At 45.9% G+C, this 18,351-nt stretch overlaps 1 protein-coding gene across 1 annotated transcript in view; it reads right to left on the bottom strand.

Annotated features, from left to right (window-relative positions):
- Positions 1-208, bottom strand: part of LOC116970330 (fibrillin-1-like) — a gene marked incomplete at its 3' end in the record, with an annotated part of 39,261 nt that extends 39,053 nt beyond the window's left edge. The window contains exon 1 of the mRNA XM_033016996.1: positions 166-208. Within this exon, the coding sequence (XP_032872887.1) occupies positions 166-208 (43 nt within the window). The remainder of the gene's footprint in view (positions 1-165) is intronic.
- Positions 209-18,351: the final 18,143 nt, after the last annotated feature.

The following is an 18,351-nucleotide window of genomic DNA, read 5'->3' as shown; positions in this document are numbered from 1 at the left end:
ATTTAACCACCAATCATCTACGTGGTAAAGCATCTGCATAGGAAGGATTATGTTTGTACACTTCCACCTGGTTTGAGTAACATCTCATGTGTTCTGATGTGTTACTGAGCTTGTAATACTTAGTGCCAATGCGAGTTGACTTAAACGTGTTATACATTAAATTACTTAATTCTATTGAAGCATTGCTCAGTAATGCACCATTTTGCATGTTCGTTTATAAATTAACAACATCACAGTGGTGGCATATACCAAACCACTTGGGTGGAGAACATCGATATTAGGTGACAATTTATTAACAATTGGTAACCGTATGTCGTCAAACATGTTTGACCATCAGTAACTTACCTATTCAGGTGAGCTAAATGCTGTAAACAAACATTTAAACCAAAAATATTTGCTGAAATTACTAAGCAATATGGACACCAGATATCGATTTCCTTATATTCAATTAAATCGCCACGTACTAACCTACGTCGCATGAAACCAATCTCAAGGCAGCGGCGATGGATACATTCTCGCGTATTGAGGTGGTGGGGGGGGGGGGGGGGGGATCTGATCTCTATGTTCTCCCTTCCTTCTACCTCTTCAATAGGTACTACGGCTTCATCAGTCGGGTACCATGCAAAATACAGTGGACTAAGTCCACAGGCATGGTTCCCAGTGGTCCTCGACATGGTCATTAAAAGAATTGTAGAATTGGCAAGACCACTGCTGTGCTTGGATCAGACAGCACTATCAACATGATGACAGCACTCCGTCGCATATCCACTAGGGAACATACCTGACGAACTTCAAGAAATGGGAACTGTTCAAAAACAGGGACTACAACAAAAACCTGTACTGGAGTTCCTGGCAGGTCTTCACCACAATGAAGGAAATGTTCTGTCAGCCCACTCAACTTGGGCACCACGAAAACAGGGCAAAGGGTACACTCACTGGTGTACAGGAGAGGTATATTCAATCCATTCCCCAGAAATAGGTACACCCATAATTGGGATGTCAGTGAAGTCCTGACATATCTTAGGGGATGATCACCAGCCAGGTCCCTCACCCTGGAACAGCCTACCCTGAAGATGGACATGCTGGAGGCCTTACCTCAACACAAAGAGCCAGTTCTTCCATCTACTGCGATTGGACAACATGGTTATAACACCAGATAGTGTCACATTTCCCATTCAAAGGCTGGCCAAACAGAACAGACCAGGAACATCAGGTCCAGTCATGGAATTCTGGGCATCCCCACCTGAACCACGTTTTATGTGTCATGACCCACTTAGTCAAAGTCCACTTGGACTTCAGGAAGGCCTTTGACAAGGTTCCTCATGGAAGGTTGGTTAAGAAGGTTCAATGGTTGGATATTAATGGTGGAGTAGCAAGATGGATTCAACAGTGGCTGAATGGGAGATGCCAGAGAGTAATGGTGGATGGTTGTTTGTCAGGTTGGAGGCCAGTGACTAGTGGGGTGCCACAGGGATCTGTGTTGGGTCCACTGTTGTTTGTCATGTACATCAATGATCTGGATGATGGTGTGGTAAATTGGATTAGTAAGTATGCAGATGATACTAAGATAGGTGGGGTTGTGGATAATGAAGTAGATTTTCAAAGTCTACAGAGAGATTTATGCCAGTTGGAAGAGTGGACTGAACGATGGCAGATGGAGTTTAATGCTGATAAGTGTGAGGTGCTACATCTTGGCAGGACAAATCAAAATAGGACGTACATGGTAAATGGTAGGGAATTGAAGAATGCAGGTGAACAGAGGGATCTGGGAATAACTGTGCACAGTTCCCTGAAAGTGGAATCTCATGTAGATAGGGTGGTAAAGAAAGCTTTTGGTGTGCTGGCCTTTATAAATCAGAGCATTGAGTATAGAAGTTGGGATGTAATGTTAAAATTGTACAAGGCATTGGTGAGGCCAATTCTGGAGTATGGGGTACAATTTTGGTCGCCTAATTATAGGAAGGATGTCAACAAAATAGAGAGAGTACAGAGGAGATTTACTAGAATGTTGCCTGGGTTTCAGCAACGAAGTTACAGAGAAAGGTTGAACAAGTTAGGGCTTTATCTTTGGAGCACAGAAGGTTAAGGGGGGACTTGATAGAGGTCTTTAAAATGATGAGAGGGCTAGACAGAGTTGACGTGGATAAGCTTTTCCCACTGAGAGTAGGGAAGATTCAAACAAGGGGACATGACTTGAGAATTAAGGGACAGAAGTTTAGGCGTAACATGAGGGGGAACTTCTTTACTCAGAGAGTGCTGGCTGTGTGGAATGAGCTTCCAGGGAAGGTGGTGGAGGCAGGTTCGTTTTTATAATTTAAAAATAAATTGGATAGTTATATGGACGGGAAAGGAATGGAGGGTTATGGTCTGAGCGCAGGTATATGGGACTAGGGGAGAATACGTGTTCGGCACGGACTAGAAGGGTCGAGATGGCCTGTTTCCGTGCTGTAATTGTTATATGGTTATATGGTTATAAGAGTGGAGGGGGAGGGGTAGGGGGAGAGGGGTAGGGGGAGAGAGGGGGAAGAGTGTGGAGGGAGGAGGAGAGCGGGGAGAGGGGGAAGAGAGGGGAGGGAGAGGCAAGGGAGGGGTGGGGAGAGGGATGGGGGTGGAAGTTGGGGAGGGGTGTTGGATGGGGGGCGATAAGTGGAAGAATGGGGAGGGAGGGGGAGTTGTAGGAGGAGTGGTGGAAGTGGGAGAGATGGAGGGGAGAGGGGTAGGGGGAGTGGTGGAAGAGGAACAGAGGGGAAGGGAAGGGATATGGGAGAGAGGGGTGCGAGGGGGAAGGGAGGGTGAGAGAGGAGTGGGTTAAGGGGAATAGAAGGGGAAGAGTGGTGGGGAGGGGAAAAGGGGTGGGGGTGGTGGAAGAGGGACAGGGTTAGGGGGCAGGGGGAGAGATGGAGGGGGGTGGGGGGAGAGAGGGAAGGGGGTGGTGAGAAGGAGGAGAAAGGGGTGGGGAGGGGAGAGGCGAGGGGGAGAGAGTTGTGGTGGAGGGAGGAGGGAGGGGAGGAATGACATGGGGTGGAGGAGAGAGGGGGAAGAGTGTGGAGGGAGAAGGGGGGTGGGAGAGAGAGGGATGGGGGTGAGAGGAGAAGGGGAGGAGAGGGAGAGGGGTGAGGAGAGGGAGTTGGAGAGGGGGAGGAGAGAGGGTTGTGGGATGGGAGGAGAGAAGGATGGGGGAGGGGGAGAGAGGTGTGGGGGAGAGGAGGGAGATGGGTGAGGGAGGGAGGGGAGGAGGGATATGGGGTAGGGGAGGGAGGGGAAGAGTGTGGAGGGAGGGGGAGAGGGGTGTGGGGAGAGAGGGGAAAGTGTGTGGAGGGAGAGTGGGAGGGGGAGGGGTGGAAGTGGGGAGGGAGGGGGAGAGGGGTAGGGAGAGTGGTGGAAGAGGGTCAGAGGGGAAGGGGGAAGGGGTGGGGGGGGGAGAGGGGAGGGAGGGGGAGAGAGAGGGGTGGGGATGGAGAGGGGTGGGATAAGGGGGAGAGAAGGAAGAGTGGAGAGGGAGGGGTAGCAGGAGTGGTGGAAGAGGGACGGAGGGGTAGGGGGAACGAGGGGAAAGAGGGAAGGGGGTGGGGTAGAGAGGGAAGGTTGTGGGGGAGAGAGGGATGGGTGGGAGGAGGAGGGGGAGGAGAGGGGTGAGGAGAGGGAAACATAGAAACATTGAAATTAGGTGCAGGAGTAGGCCATCCGGCCCTTCGTGCCTGCACCGCCATTCAATATGATCATCCAACTCGGTATCCTGTACCTGCCTTCTCTCCATACCCCCTGATCCCTTTAGCCACAAGGACCACATCTAACTCCCTCTTAAATATAGCCAATGAACTGGCCTCAATTACCTTCTGTGGCAGAGAATTCCTGAGATTCACCACTCTCTGTGTGAAAAATGTTTTTCTCATCTCGTTCCAAAAAGATTTCCCCCTTATCCTTAAACTGTGACCCCTTGTTCTGGACTTCCCCAACTTCGGGAACAATCTTCCTGGATCTAGCCTGTCCAACCCCTTAAGAATTTTGTAAGTTTCTATAAGATCCCCCCTCAATCTTCTAAATTCTAGCGAGTACAAGCAGAGTCTATCCAGTCTTTCTTCATATGAAAGTCCTGACATCCCAGGAATCAGTCTGGTTAACCTTCTCTGTACTCTATGGCAAGAATGTCATTGGCAAGGGAGATGGAGAGGGGGAGGAGAGAGGGGTGGGGGAGGGGAAGAGAGAGGGGAGGGGGAGAGAGTTGTGGGGGACGGAGGGGAGGAGGGAGATGGGGTAGGGGAGAGAGGTAGAAGAGTGTGGAGGGAGGGGGTAGAGTGGGGAAGGGGTGTGGGGGATAGAGGAATGGGGGTGGGAGGAGGAGGGGAGGAGAGGGAGAGGGGTGAGGAGAGGGAGATGGAGAGGGGGAGGAGAGAGGGGTGGGGGAGGGAGGAGAGAGGGATGGGGAGGGGGGGGAGTGGTGTGGGGGATGGGGGGAGGGATGAGGGAGGGGAGGAGGTAGATGGGGAGGGGAGGGGAGGGAGGGTGAAGATTGTGGAGGGTGGGGGGAGAGAGGGGAAAGAGTGGGGAGGGGGAGTGGGAGGGGGAGGGGGGTGTAGTGGAAGAGTGGGGAGAGGGAGAGGGGTAGGAGGGGTGGTGGAAGAGGGACAGAGGGGTGGGGAAGGGTAGGGGAATGGGAGGGGGAGAGAGGGATGGGGGAGGGGCAGAGAGGTGTGGGGGGTGGATGGGGTAGGGGAGGGAGGGGTAAGAGTGTGGAGGGAGGGGAAGAGGGGTGGGGGGAGAGAGGGGAAATAGGGGGGGGGGTGAGGGAGAGTGGAAGGGGGAGGGTTAGGGACAGTCCATCTGTTCGACATTCCCTTTCACCCCCAATCCTCTTTCTCTATTAACACACACGTGGTGACGCGCTTCGACACAGGCTGCAGGGGTGAGGGGGTGGGGCTGGGGCTGTGAGCATTGGGCATTGTGACATCACACGATGGAACGTTCACCAACATTCTATGGGTGAGAAGCAGTTTTCTTTTGAAATTTTTGGGGGGGGGGGGAGGAGAAGGATTTTATTAAAAATGTGTACATACACACGATGCAATTTAATCAGGAGTGGATACTTAGAATGAAAAGTGAAATCTCTACCGAAATGGAAAAAATCTCGGCGATTCTGCATCTGGTGTTGGCGTAGCAACGAATCAAAGGCTGGCAGCCATAAGTCAGGCAGAAAGCCGGCCGGCAGCCACACACAATATATGATAGACAGACAGACAGACAGATAGATAGATGCACACTATGGTATTATGGGACAATGTTCAATGCAGTGCAACATGAGACTATTGCAAGCAAATGCTTTAATGGTTTAGCTTGCTCGGCATCAATATGGTAGGCTGACGGACCTGTTTCCATGCTCGAACACACAATTACTCTTCAAGACTGGTTTTGTCACTATTTCTAAATTTCCATTTCCCAGCTTTGTCAAAGCTCCACAAATGCAGAGAAATGCCAGTTAAAACCCATAGCAGCCTTCTTATACTCTTATAAAGCATATAACTTTCCTTGTTTGTCCAGGTTGACTTTAAATATATTAGTTATTATCTGATGACACCTATTACCACCTTGAATGGGATAACTGGTGCAATGGAGCTTCTGAGCTTTCCAAAAATAAAGTATCCATGATGTTACCATTGATAAATTATAATTGCATTAATTTCAGTCTTGGCATATTTGACTATTTGCAGCATATTCCTACTTAAAGTAATTGCTAGATTACAATAATGGTTGGTTTTCAATCTGAGTTTAATGTGTTCTGTGGGACAGGGGCATAATGTTTAATAGCCATCAGGCTATTAAACCTGGCTCAGACAAAACTCTGATCATTAATAACCCATTTTACTTCGGAGTCACGTGAAGAAGTCCCGGCAGTTCGCATGCGCGTCATTATCGTCGCTTGCATGGCGAAGCACCGGACTGGCAGGCACGTCGCTGCTTGTCAGCGGTAAGTTTAAACTACAGGTAAGGTTACTATTTCTTACCTGCTTTTGATTTCGTGCAGGAACCTCTTTTTTACGCAGGTTTCCTGTCCGATATGCGAAGGCCGACAAGGGAACCAGCTATGGGCTGTGGGGAGACCCCGGTTCCGATCGCGGAAGCGGGTAGCTGGTGAATGACGGGTTTGCGATTCCAGTCACTGACAAGACGGTCAGTGACTCCCAGTCACTGTGGTTCCCTGCAGAGGTCCCCAGGATATGGGGCAAAACCGACTAGAACGGTCAGCCCTAGTGCCAGGAGGGTTCCCCTCCAGTAATATATACAGATGCTGGGATTCCCGGGGAGGGGAAACCCAGCAGCAATGTGGCTCCCAGACCGCAGTGGACCACAGGATATGGGGTAACACTAACCAGAACAGTCAGTCCTAGTGCCGGGAGGGTCCCCTCTGGTAAGGTATAAAAATTTGGAGGTTGGCCAGGATGGAGCTCCTAATGGAGAGGATGCTTCACCGAGATACACTAGGGAGTTGTGTCAGCGTGGGCCTATGGGAGAGCCCGCGCCAGCAACGCCTTGGACAGGGCTGTTTAATGTTTCTTGCCGAATCTGTGGCAGCGCTGGGCCTATGGGAGAGCCCATGCCAGCAGCGCCTTGGACAGGGCTGCTTAAAGTGGATGCTGAGTCTATGGCAGCACCGGCCTTTGGGAAAGCCCGCGCCAGCAGCTCCTTGGACAGGGCTGCTTCATGTTGATGCCTAGTCTATGGCAGCGCCGGTCTATGGGAAAGCCCGCGCCAGCAGCGCCTTGTAACAGGGCTGCTTAATGTCTCTCTTTTTGGAGGAGGGAGCCTGCCGGGTCAGTAAAAATCTGACGCAGAGTCTGAGGGTATAGCCGTGGAGCATACCCAAGGGATGAGGGGCACGTGTCAGAAGTACCATTCCCGGCAGCAAGGTTTGCCATCCCAACACAATGCAGTGAGGGGGACATTAAAGTCAGCCGCCGAATCTTCTATTCAGGTAAGACCTATTCAACAGGGAAAACCTGGAGGACGAAGCACAAGCTGTTGGACCAATCACAGCCAACAAACGAGCAAAGCTTCATTGTTTCGGCGACAACGCACCCCACGTCTTCATCGGCAGTAAGCAGTTCACTGAAGCTGGTGGCAGCATGAAAGCTGGCCAGAGGCTCCACGCACTCTGCCAGTTCTATTCTACAACTAATGACCACTTACAAGTTGGTAAGATTTACACTTGGTTGCACAATACACAAATGATTAAGACATTATCTTCTCCTAAGAGACATCTAATCATGCAAAACAGGACAATACTAGCATTCCAAGCAGGTTGGAATTGGGCCAGAATTGTGTTTTTGAGGCAGGCTCATTATTTTTGGCCAGGATTGCCTTCAAGACAGGCTCGGAAAAAGGGGCAGAGTTGTCTTTCAATGCAGTGTCAGAATTGGGGCCAGATTTGTCCTTTGACACAGGGTCATAATTATGGCCAGAGTTGTCTTTTAAGACAGGGGAGAATTATCAGATAGGCTCAGTATTATGGCCAGGATTGTCTTGCAAGACAGGCTCAGAAATCGGGCCAGGGTTGTCGTTCAAGGCAGGCACAAAATGATGGCAGGCGTGGCCTGTTCATTATGAAAGATGGCTGATTAACAACTGATTTTCATAGGGTGTTCCCATTTACAGGGATCATCGGAGATATTTGGAGGAGGCAATTGCTATGATGAGGCAATAATAACAGTATGATGACTATAAGCATTCAAAGCGACTACTCAGAGTTCAAAAACACTGTTATGTCTTATTGGGTTCCTCTATCCAGTTAAAATTAAGTTGTTACCAAATAGACTTGTTGGTCATTGGGATTTACCTATAGCTATTAATTGGCCTATGACACCGCCCTGGGCAACAGATTGGAGTTAATAGAAACCTGTAACAGCCTTGTTGTTATAATCAGCCTCTATTCATTAAGACTAATTGGCAATATAATAGCTGAGATTCAGCTGTGCAAGTGGGAGAACTGGCATCATGCTAAATGGCAAACTCTAAAGTGCCATGTAGGTCATTGTTAATACACCTATGTTATTACTAGCTGAAGCTACCAAAGTCACAATGATGGACAAACAGTATTCAGCATTGCTCCAGCAGTTGGTTAGTAAAAAATCCAGTTATATTGCAAAATAATGCTAATGGCCCTAATGTGGGAAATTGTGAAGGTCATCTCCAGTTTGGAGGTGGAGGAGATTTGCATGAGTTACCAATTCTTCAGTTATTGGTATCAACTATCTATAGACCCTACGTGCATTCTATGGGTTAAAGAGTGATTGAGCGAATATGCATAAACTGCATGCTCAACTTCAGGTTGATTCACTCTGATGGTGGCATATGTTAGTCACATGGGTGCAATCAAGTAAAGGTATCCTGTAATAGTTTACCTAATCTCAATTGCCACTGGTGTATCATCAAGTACAGATCAATGACAACACAGAATGGGTGTTAGGTCAAGTATTTATGAATTTCTGGTTCAATGGATCACCGAATATCGATATGTTGCTTTGATGCTTATCCACAGGTTGCAAAAATATGAGGCATAACAGTGGTGAAAGATATTCTCGCTACGAGGAGGAGGAATGGTCATTTATATCTTCCTCCATTTTGCCTCGTCAGTCGGGTCTTCAAATAAAGTAATCAAGATCCCGCTTTAGGTTTTTCCTACTGTCTGATTGGCCTATGCAGCTTAGATTCCCGATTTGTCGGGAATAATAATACAACCTTATACGGTTATTCTAAACGTAAATTCTGCTGGTTCAGGCTGTGGCTCGGGGAATCAGCCGTTGCATGTTAAAATCAATTTATGTTCTGCAGATTCTGAATAGACTGCCCCTACGGCTTGGGTTGTCACACTTATCCTTGTATGTGTTCGCTCCAGAGTGCTGAGATAGCACCAAAAAAGTAAAAAGCAGTACATTTCTTTTTCAGGAGATGGGAAATGTTGGTTAATGCTAATGTAACATTTAAAATGGTACAGATTTCTGACGTCTTGGAGTTCATTTTAAATGGTCTTTTGACAATAATTGAGTTATAGGGCCATTAACTGTGCCAACGTGCTTTCCCATCATATTTGCTGCAGCAAACGGGACCCACTCTGTCGGGTTCACCCCGGATATCGAGTTTGTAAAGGATATCTTTAACACAAGTTCTCCCAGGACAAGTACAATGCAGTATGAGATATTGACATTGTGTTAACACTATTTTCACCAGGGGGCTCCAGCTACATCCTTAGTTTTGGCTGGCTCTAATAAGGTAGTTATCCTCCTGGCGCTGGTTTAGCGCAACAGGTTCAGTCGCTACATAATTGCGACAGGACAGGATGATTACATCTGTAAATAATATATATAATATTTTATGTTTATAATTTACTTAAGTAGAGCAGAAGGGGTGTCAGGTCTCAAAATAGTTCAAGGCATACCCAGGGACCTTTGGTTATGTGAGAGCACACATATACAACAATACGTCAAGGTCACCAAGAGCTTTCGAGGCTCTGAACTAGCAATGCTTGTTAGTTACAAATAACTTTATAAGAACGTATCCGTTCAGACCATTTCCAGGTGATAAAACGGGATTTGATTTATGCAGGAGTAGATACTGATTCCAGATCTCACTCCCTTAGGCCTGCTACAACATCAGCAGCAAGGGTTATTTACATTCAGCTGGACCACATCCTAACGGCTGCAGCATGGTCAAACGAACAAATTTCCAAACATTTTATAATAACCCATTGCCAGACCAGGGGTATTTATCAACTCTATTTTACGTTTTACTTATAGTTTCCACCCGGATGAGAGGTGTTACTATTATTATTACTTCATTTAACAGCATCAGCATGCTTTAAACCTATGTCATGACTGTATGCATTATGAATGTTTCCCTCTTTTGTCAATGAAGCAGTTGTGGTTGTGTAGACTCGTTTCTCATGGCATGAAATCACAGAGCTTTGAAATTTTTACGTAGCCACTCACGTGACTCCGAAGTAAAATAGTAAGATTAAACGAGAACTTATTAGTTTGAAGTTTGATCTTTATTTTATGAGGAGTTATGATGAGGGATTACGTGCCCTCCGCTCCCAACCTTCCTAAAGGTCATTTGACAGTTCTAGTCTTCTCTAATCTTACTATGTCACTTCAATTATTGATATCTGTGATTTCATACCGCTGCTTTGAAGATTGACGTGCATGCGAACTGGCGGGACTTCTTCACGTAATCCCCCATCGTAACTCCTCATAAGATAAAGATCAAACTTCAAACTGGTAAGTTCTTGTTTAATCTTACTATTTTCTGTTATTTGCACTTAATCGTTCTATTTATTCATGTGTTTATATTTATATAATGGTATATGGACACACTGATCTGTTTTGTAGTAAATGCCTACTATGTTCTGTGTGCTGAAGCAAAGTAAGAATTGCATTGTCCTATCTGGGACACATGACAATAAACTCACTTGAACTTGAGATTCTTGATTTTTAAACCATGTTTTGTAATTGGAGACGATTTTTGAAATTTTGATCTTTGAGTTCCTCAGAGAGATGTCCGTTCTGCTGTTTTCAGAGGCTTTACTTTATGTAATATGCAAACATAATTGAGTTAAACTAACAACATACTTTTCTTTTCATGTGAGCTTTTGTAATATTCTACTGACCCATAGAATTATTTAATCATTCCCAGCATGTTACTGGGAAATGATCAATGGTTTGGCCACTTTTTGAAACATTGGTGACACAATGATTATTTTTTAATTCTTTGTCAGTTGTGCTAATAATTAAAGTATATTTAATCAGTGGATCAGTGAATCCTGGTGCTGCATTATCCTAGTACCTGTTGTTTCGCTGCTAGTGGCGGACGTAGTCGATGCAGTGGCAGTTGTTGTGCTTGGTTCTGAGAATGAAATGAAGATGTGTCATCAAGGGATATTGAAAGTATATTAGATACTTTTTGTTTCATAAAGCATGTAAAGAGCGCCAGTGAATATTAATCTGATGAGAAGAATGTTATCAAGAAGGCAGGAATGGGGTACTGATTGGGGATGATCAGCCATGATCACATTGAATGGTGGTGCTGGCTAGAAGGGCCAAATGGCCTACTGCACCTATTGTCTAATTCAGCAAATATTTGCATGCTTATCGTATATTCTGAAGATACAGGATTTATGAAAAATTATTTCATGGAAATGAATTCTGTATGGTACCTGTCTCTGTTGCTGTTGATTCTAATGTGTAAGAGGTCATCATTGTACTTTGATCTGTGGATGTGCTTTTTTCTGTGGTTGCAAGAATTGTCAAAGCTTCACGTATGCAGAGAAATATCAATTAAAATACATGGCAGTACACTCATGACTGCACTGGAATGTCCCTGGAAGTCCAAACTGACTTTAATTTTTTTTTAAATCTAATGATGTATATTAGCACCATGCAATCATATGTGGTAACTGGTGCAAATGATCTACTGCTATTTTCCAAACAAATAAGCATTCACGACATTAACAAATAATAAATGAATAATTGCCTGACTTTCATAATTGGCTAATTTGTCAACTTTGAAATGGGCTGCAGGGCCTGTTTCCATGCTCAATTACACAATTACTGAGTGTGTTCAACATTACAATGTGTACAAAAGGGAAATAGTCTCTATGGCCCAATATGTTACACATTTCATAACAAGAGGATTTCAGTATAGGAGTAAAGAGGTTCTTCTGCAGTTGTATAGGGCTCTGGTGAGACCACATCTGGAGTATTGTGTACAGTTTTGGTCTCCTAATTTGAGGACAGACATCCTTGTGATTGAAGCATTGCAACGTAAGGTTCACAAGATTGATCCCTGGGATGGCGGGACTGTCATATGAGTAAAGATTGAAAGGACTAGGCTTGTATTCACTGGCGTTTAGAAGGATGAGGGGGTCTCCTATAGAAACACATAAAATTATAAAAGGACTGGACAAGCTAGATGCAGGAAAAATGATCCCAATGTTGGGCGAGTCCAGAACCAGGGGCCACAGTCTTAGAATAAAGGGGAGGTCATTTAAAACTGAGGTGAGAATATACTTTTTCACCCAGAGAGTTGTGAATTCATGGAATTCCCTGCCACAGAGGGCAGTGGAGGCCAAGACACTGGATGGATTTAAGAGAGAGTTAGATAGAGCTCCAGGGGCTAGTGGAGTCAAGGGATATGGGGAGAAGGCAGGCATGGGTTATTGATAGGGGATGATCAGCCATGATCACATTGAATGGTGGTGCTAGCTCGAAGGGCTGAATGGCCTCCTCCTGCACCTATTTTCTATGTTTCTATTAAACACGTTTAAAGTGGAGCAGTGAAAATTAAACTACAGGTGCACAACCTTTTATCCGAAGATCCAAATAACGAAAACCTCCGAATAGCGGACATTTTTTCGGTCCTTGAAGAAAGGTCCTTGAAAACGTTCACCGAGGGCGGCCCGCAGAGGTGACAGCGGAACCTCCGGTCGGTCCTCGAAGAAAGGGGAACTAAATCCCCATTCATAAAAGAGAAGATGAGGGTATATTGCGCGGGAGGGTTAATAATTGACAATATGCTGCTGCCTGCCCGCTGAGTTAAAAAGTTCCCACGGTAGACTCACGATACACAGTGTTTCGTGAGTCTTGCGTGGGAACTTTTTAACTCAGCGGGGCAGGCAGCAGCAGATTGTCGCTCGCTTCAGTATCACCCCACCTACACCCCTCTGCTTCCCGGCCATGTGTGTGACCCCTTCCCTCCCCTCTCCAGCTCCCCGCCCATTGCACCGGCGCGGGGGCTTTGCACTGTCTTCACGTCGGCGATTGCAGCAGAACCGTGTCAGGACCAATTGGACACCGACCACCAGGCCCACCGCAAGCACGGAGATCCCAGAGACCCACAGCCAACAGCAGCCCAGCCCAGCCCCACTCCAACTACAGAGGAACCTGGGTTGCGGATGACGGGGCGTCGTAGGGGCCCATCGGGGAGCGGCCACTCAAAGCCACGCCGGGAGATGTAGGGCCCTGCCCCGGTCTTGATGTTGGCGCCCCCGGCGGGCGCTAGCAAGTCCGCGGCAATTGACAGCCGCGCCGGGCGTTGTAAGGCCCCCCTCCAGGTCACTCTCAACCTCTATGATGTTTGCTCTCAACCCCGTAATTCGGGCGGGAGAAGTCGCCGCTGCCGGTGCCCCGCAAAGCAGTCTCCCACCGGAGACCCGCGAGCTCCCGGTGTCACCATCCACCGGAGTCGGGTCGCAGCAGCTCGCCCCCGCAACTCTCCACGCTCCGAAGCTGGCTAGCTCCACGGAGGTAGGTCCGTAGGTCCACAGCTCCCACCGCCGCCCACCGACCCCCAGGCCCACTGCAAGCACGGAGATCCCAGAGACGCACAGCCAGCAGCAACTCCAGCCCAGCCCCGCTCCAACTCCAGAGGAACACGTAGGGGCAGAAGCTGATGGTGTGCAAGGTACGTCTTGTTCTTGGGGTGACGGATGAGGGGGCGCAGCTCGGGCTGTGGGCGAACTGCCACTTGTCGCTGTAGCGGCCAAAGATCATAGAGGAGCTCCTCTATGATCTTTGGTAGCGGCCCATCGGGGAGCGGATTCCTCTGTAGTTGGAGGGGGAGGGGGGTATTGTGCTGTTTGATCGCCCCCTGCTATCCCAGGGACAGGGAGACACAGCGGCTTTTTAGACTGGTGGGCAATCACTTCCAAAGTTCTGCCCACACAGTCAGTACACTTCTCCTATACTGTATTTCATACAAACATTTATTCTGCAAGAAAAAACGACATTGAAGACTCAAACTCGCGATCGAGTAACTGCCAGGATCAAGGCGCAAACTCGCGACCTTGCGGATATGAGCCGAGCACTCTACCACTGAGCCAGCCATTAAAATCTACGCTAAAAAAATTCCATTCCGAAGACCGACAAATTCTGAATTACGAAAAGTGTCTGGTCCCAAGGCTTTCGGATAAAAGGTTGTGCACCTGTAATAATAAGTAATGTCACCAAGAATTTAATGGGTAATTGTGTGGATAACATTTGGAGTTCTGAAGATACTTGGGAATCATGAAAAATTATTTAATGCAATTATTTTTGCTGCGTTATGCTTAGCATTGTCACCGTTATTGCACAATATTTAATGGAGTATTCTTCAACTGAATATATTGAGTTTGTGCTTGAAAATTTGCTTGACCATTTGCCGTTAGATTTAGCATTCTCTATCCATTATTTACCTGAATTAACAGGCAAATTCTCAACCAATCTAATGCCTATAAACTATTTTTGCATGTCATTACCTCTACCTAATATCCCTCATTATTTGGAATTTACCTAGGTTGGTATTCCAGGACAGCACTTTGGACAAAACTGCAATATGTTTGAGGATATGGCCGGTATAAATAGCTGAACTGTACACAAAATTTACTTTATTTTTTAATTCAACGAGGCTGAAGTTTGATATTATAGATGGCTATAAATCATATGTAAATAGCAAGAGTGAATGAACAGAGTCTTTATCTCAGGGTGGAGTGTCCACACTGGAGGGCACATTTTTAAAGCGAAAGGGAAAATATATAATAAGAACCAGAAGTTTTTTTCCAGATGAAGTGGTTGAGGTGGAACAATTATATTATTTAAAAGAGATTTGGACAGATAATAATAATAATAATAATAATAATAATAATAATAATAATAATAATAATAATAATAATAATAATAATAATAATAATAATAATAATAATAATAATAATAATAATAATAATAATAAACTTTATTGATCCCCTCAGGGAAATTCAGATGTCCAGAAGCCCCCAACCAACAAACCCACACATTCAAAACGAAAGCAGACAGAATATACATAAAATACAATGTGGACAATACCTGAGAGCAATAAATACTTAAAAAGACCAATAATTAACTATTTAAAAAATGCAAAAACATATCCTCCTACAGCCTAGCGGTCCGTATTATAAAACCTAATGGATGCAGGGGTGAAGGATCTCCTGAACCGCTCTGTTCTACAGCGCAGAGAGAGGAGCTGATTGTTGTTCCGAGTGCTCTTTTGACTCTCCAGAATTACTTGGAGGGGATGCCCGGTGTTTTCCAGGATGACCTGCACCTTGCACCTCGTACGCCTCTCAAGCACATCCATCCCAGAGTCCACTCTCCCCTCCAGCACTGAGCTAGCCCGTTTTACCAGTTTGTCCAGCTTCTTGTTGTTTTTCGCACTGATGCTGTTGCCCCAGCAGACAACAGCGTAAAAAGTGACACTTGCCACCACAGTATTGTAAAACATATACAGCATGTCATTACGCACATTGAAGGATTTGAGCCTTCTGAGGAAAAAGAGTCTGCTCTGGCTTAAGTAGGAATATCATGCGTGTTTGATGGATTGAAAAGTTTTTAAGTGTAGTGGAACTACCACGGTCAAATGGAGCTAGCTTCAATGGCTGACCATCCGTGGCTTGGACATATTGGGCTATAGAGCCTATTTCCATTCTGCATGACACAATTACTCTGGGTCTAAGAGGGGTCGACAACACACGTTTTATTGTTATTTCTAAATTTGAGTACGATCTCCAAGTACATAGAAACATAGAAATTAGGTGCAGGAGTAGGCCATTCGGCCCTTCGAGCCTGCACCGCCATTCAATATGATCATGGCTGATCATCCAACTCAGTATCCCGTACCTGCCTTCTCACCATACCCTCTGATCCCCTTAGCCACAAGGGCCACATCTAACTCCCTCTTAAATATAGCCAATGAACTGGCCTCGACTACCCTCTGTGGCAGAGAGTTCCAGAGATTCACCACTCTCTGTGTGAAAAAAGTTATTCTCATCTCGGTTTTAAAGGATTTCCCCCTTATCCTTAAGCTGTGACCCCTTGTCCTGGACTTCCCCAACATCGGGAGCAATCTTCCTGCATCTAGCCTGTCCAACCCCTTAAGAATTTTGTAAGTTTCTATAAGATCCCCTCTCAATCTCCTAAATTCTAGAGAGTATAAACCAAGTCTATCCAGTCTTTCTTCATAAGACAGTCCTGACATCCCAGGAATCAGTCTGGTGAACCTTCTCTGCACTCCCTCTATGGCAATAATGTCCTTCCTCAGATTTGGAGAACAAAACTGTACGCAATACTCCAGGTGTGGTCTCACCAAGACCCTGTACAACTGCAGTAGAACCTCCCTGCTCCTATACTCAAATCCTTTTGTTATGAAAGCTAACATACCATTCACTTTCTTCACTGCCTGCTGCACCTGCATGCCTACTTTCAATGAATGGTGTTCCATGACACCCAGGTCTCGCTGCATCTCCCCTTTTCCTAGTCGGCCACCATTTAGATAATAGTCTGCTTTCCTGTTTTTGCCACCAAAATGGATAACGTCACATTTATCCACATTATACTGCATCAGCCAAACATTTGCCCACTCACCCAGCCTATCCAATTCACCTTGCAGTCTCCTAGCATCCTCCTCACAGCTAACCCTGCCCCCCAGCTTAGTGTCATCCGCAAACTTGGAGATATTGCCTTCAATTCCCTCATCCAGATCATTAATATATATTGAAAATAGCTGGGGTCCCAGCACTGAGCCTTGCGGTACCCCACTAGTCACTGCCTGCCATTGTGAAAAGGACCCGTTTACTCCTACTCTTTGCTTCCTGTTTGCCAGCCAGTTCCTATCCACATCAATACTGAACCCCCAATGCCGTGTGCTTTAAGTTTGTATACTAATCTCTTATGTGGGACCTTGTCGAAAGCCTTCTGGAAGTCCAGATACACCACATCCACTGGTTCTCCCCTATCCACGCTACTAGTTACATCCTCGAAGAATTCTATAAGATTCGTCAGACATGATTTACCTTTTGTAAATCCATGCTGACTTTGTCCAATGATTTCACCACTTTCCAAATGTGCTGCTTTCCCATCTTTAATAACTGACTCTAGCAGTTTCCCCACTACCGATGTTAGACTAACTGGTCTGTAATTCCCCGTTTTCTCTCTCCCTCCATTCTTAAAAAGTGGGGTTACGTTTGCTACCCGCCAATCCTCAGGAACTACTCCAGAATCTAAAGAGTTTTGAAAGATTATTACTAATGCATCCACTATTTCTGGAGCTACTTCCTTAAGTACTCTGGGATGCAGCCTATCTGGCCCTGGGGATTTATCGGCCTTTAATCCATTCAATTTACCCAACACCACTTCCCGGCTAACCTGGATTTCACTCAATTCCTCCAACTCCTTTGACCCACGGTCTCCTGCTATTTCCGGCAGATTATTTATGTCTTCCTTAGTGAAGACGGAACCAAAGTAGTTATTCAATTGGTCCGCCATATCCTTGTTCCCCATGATCAACTCACCTGTTTCTGACTGCTAGGGACCTACATTTGTTTTAATTAATCTCTTTCTTTTCACATATCTATAAAAACTTTTGCAGTCAGTTTTTATGTTCCCTGCCAGTTTTCTTTCATAATCTATTTTTCCTTTCCTTATTAAGCCCTTTGTCCTCCTCTGCTGGTCTCTGAATTTCTCCCAGTCCTCCGGTATGCTGCTTTTTCTGGCTAATTTGTACGCATCATCCTTCGCTTTGATACTATCCCTGATTTCCCTTGTTATCCATGGATGCACTACCTTCCCTGATTTATTCTTTTGCCAAACTGGGATGAACAATTTTTGTAGTTCATCCATGCAGTCTTTAAATGTCTTCCATTGCATATCCACCGTCAACCCTTTTAGAATTAATTGCCAGTCAATCTTGGCCAATTAGATTAGATTAGATTAGATTATTTAATGACCACACAGTCAAGCTGGTGGAATTCAGGTTCAGTACAGGATGTTACAAGGTAGGCTGATTCCCGTCAAACATAACATAAAACACAACATCATACAATATACAGTACATGCATGGGGAGGATATGTGCTGTTATCATAGTGTGTTCAGAATTCGGATTGCGTGTGGGTAAAATCTGTTTTTAAATCGAGATGTCTTGGCGGACAGTGAGCTGTAGCGCCTTCCTGATGGCAGCAGGTGGAAGATGTGGTGTGCTGGGTGGGAGGGATCAGAGATGATTTTCTTCATCCTTGACACAGACCGTTTGTGATGGAGTGATTCTATTGATGGGAGGGGAGTGCTGATGATTTTGGATGCTTTGTTAACTATGCGTTGTAATTTATTACGGGAGTGAGTGTCTAAACTGCTGAACCAGACTGTAATTGATGAAGTGAGCATGCTTTGGATGATGGCTGTGTAGAATTTGATTAGGAGGTGTTTCCTTACTCTAAACCTCTTGAGCTGGCGGAGGAAGAAGAGTCTCTGGTTGGCTTTTTTGTAGATGTGATTTGAATTGATTTTCCATTTGAGGTTATTGCT

The sequence above is a fragment of the Amblyraja radiata genome, unplaced genomic scaffold (genome assembly GCF_010909765.2).
Source record: "Amblyraja radiata isolate CabotCenter1 unplaced genomic scaffold, sAmbRad1.1.pri scaffold_75x_ctg1, whole genome shotgun sequence".
NCBI classification, from domain to species: domain Eukaryota; kingdom Metazoa; phylum Chordata; class Chondrichthyes; order Rajiformes; family Rajidae; genus Amblyraja; species Amblyraja radiata.
This window is presented reverse-complemented; position numbering and strand designations above follow the sequence as displayed.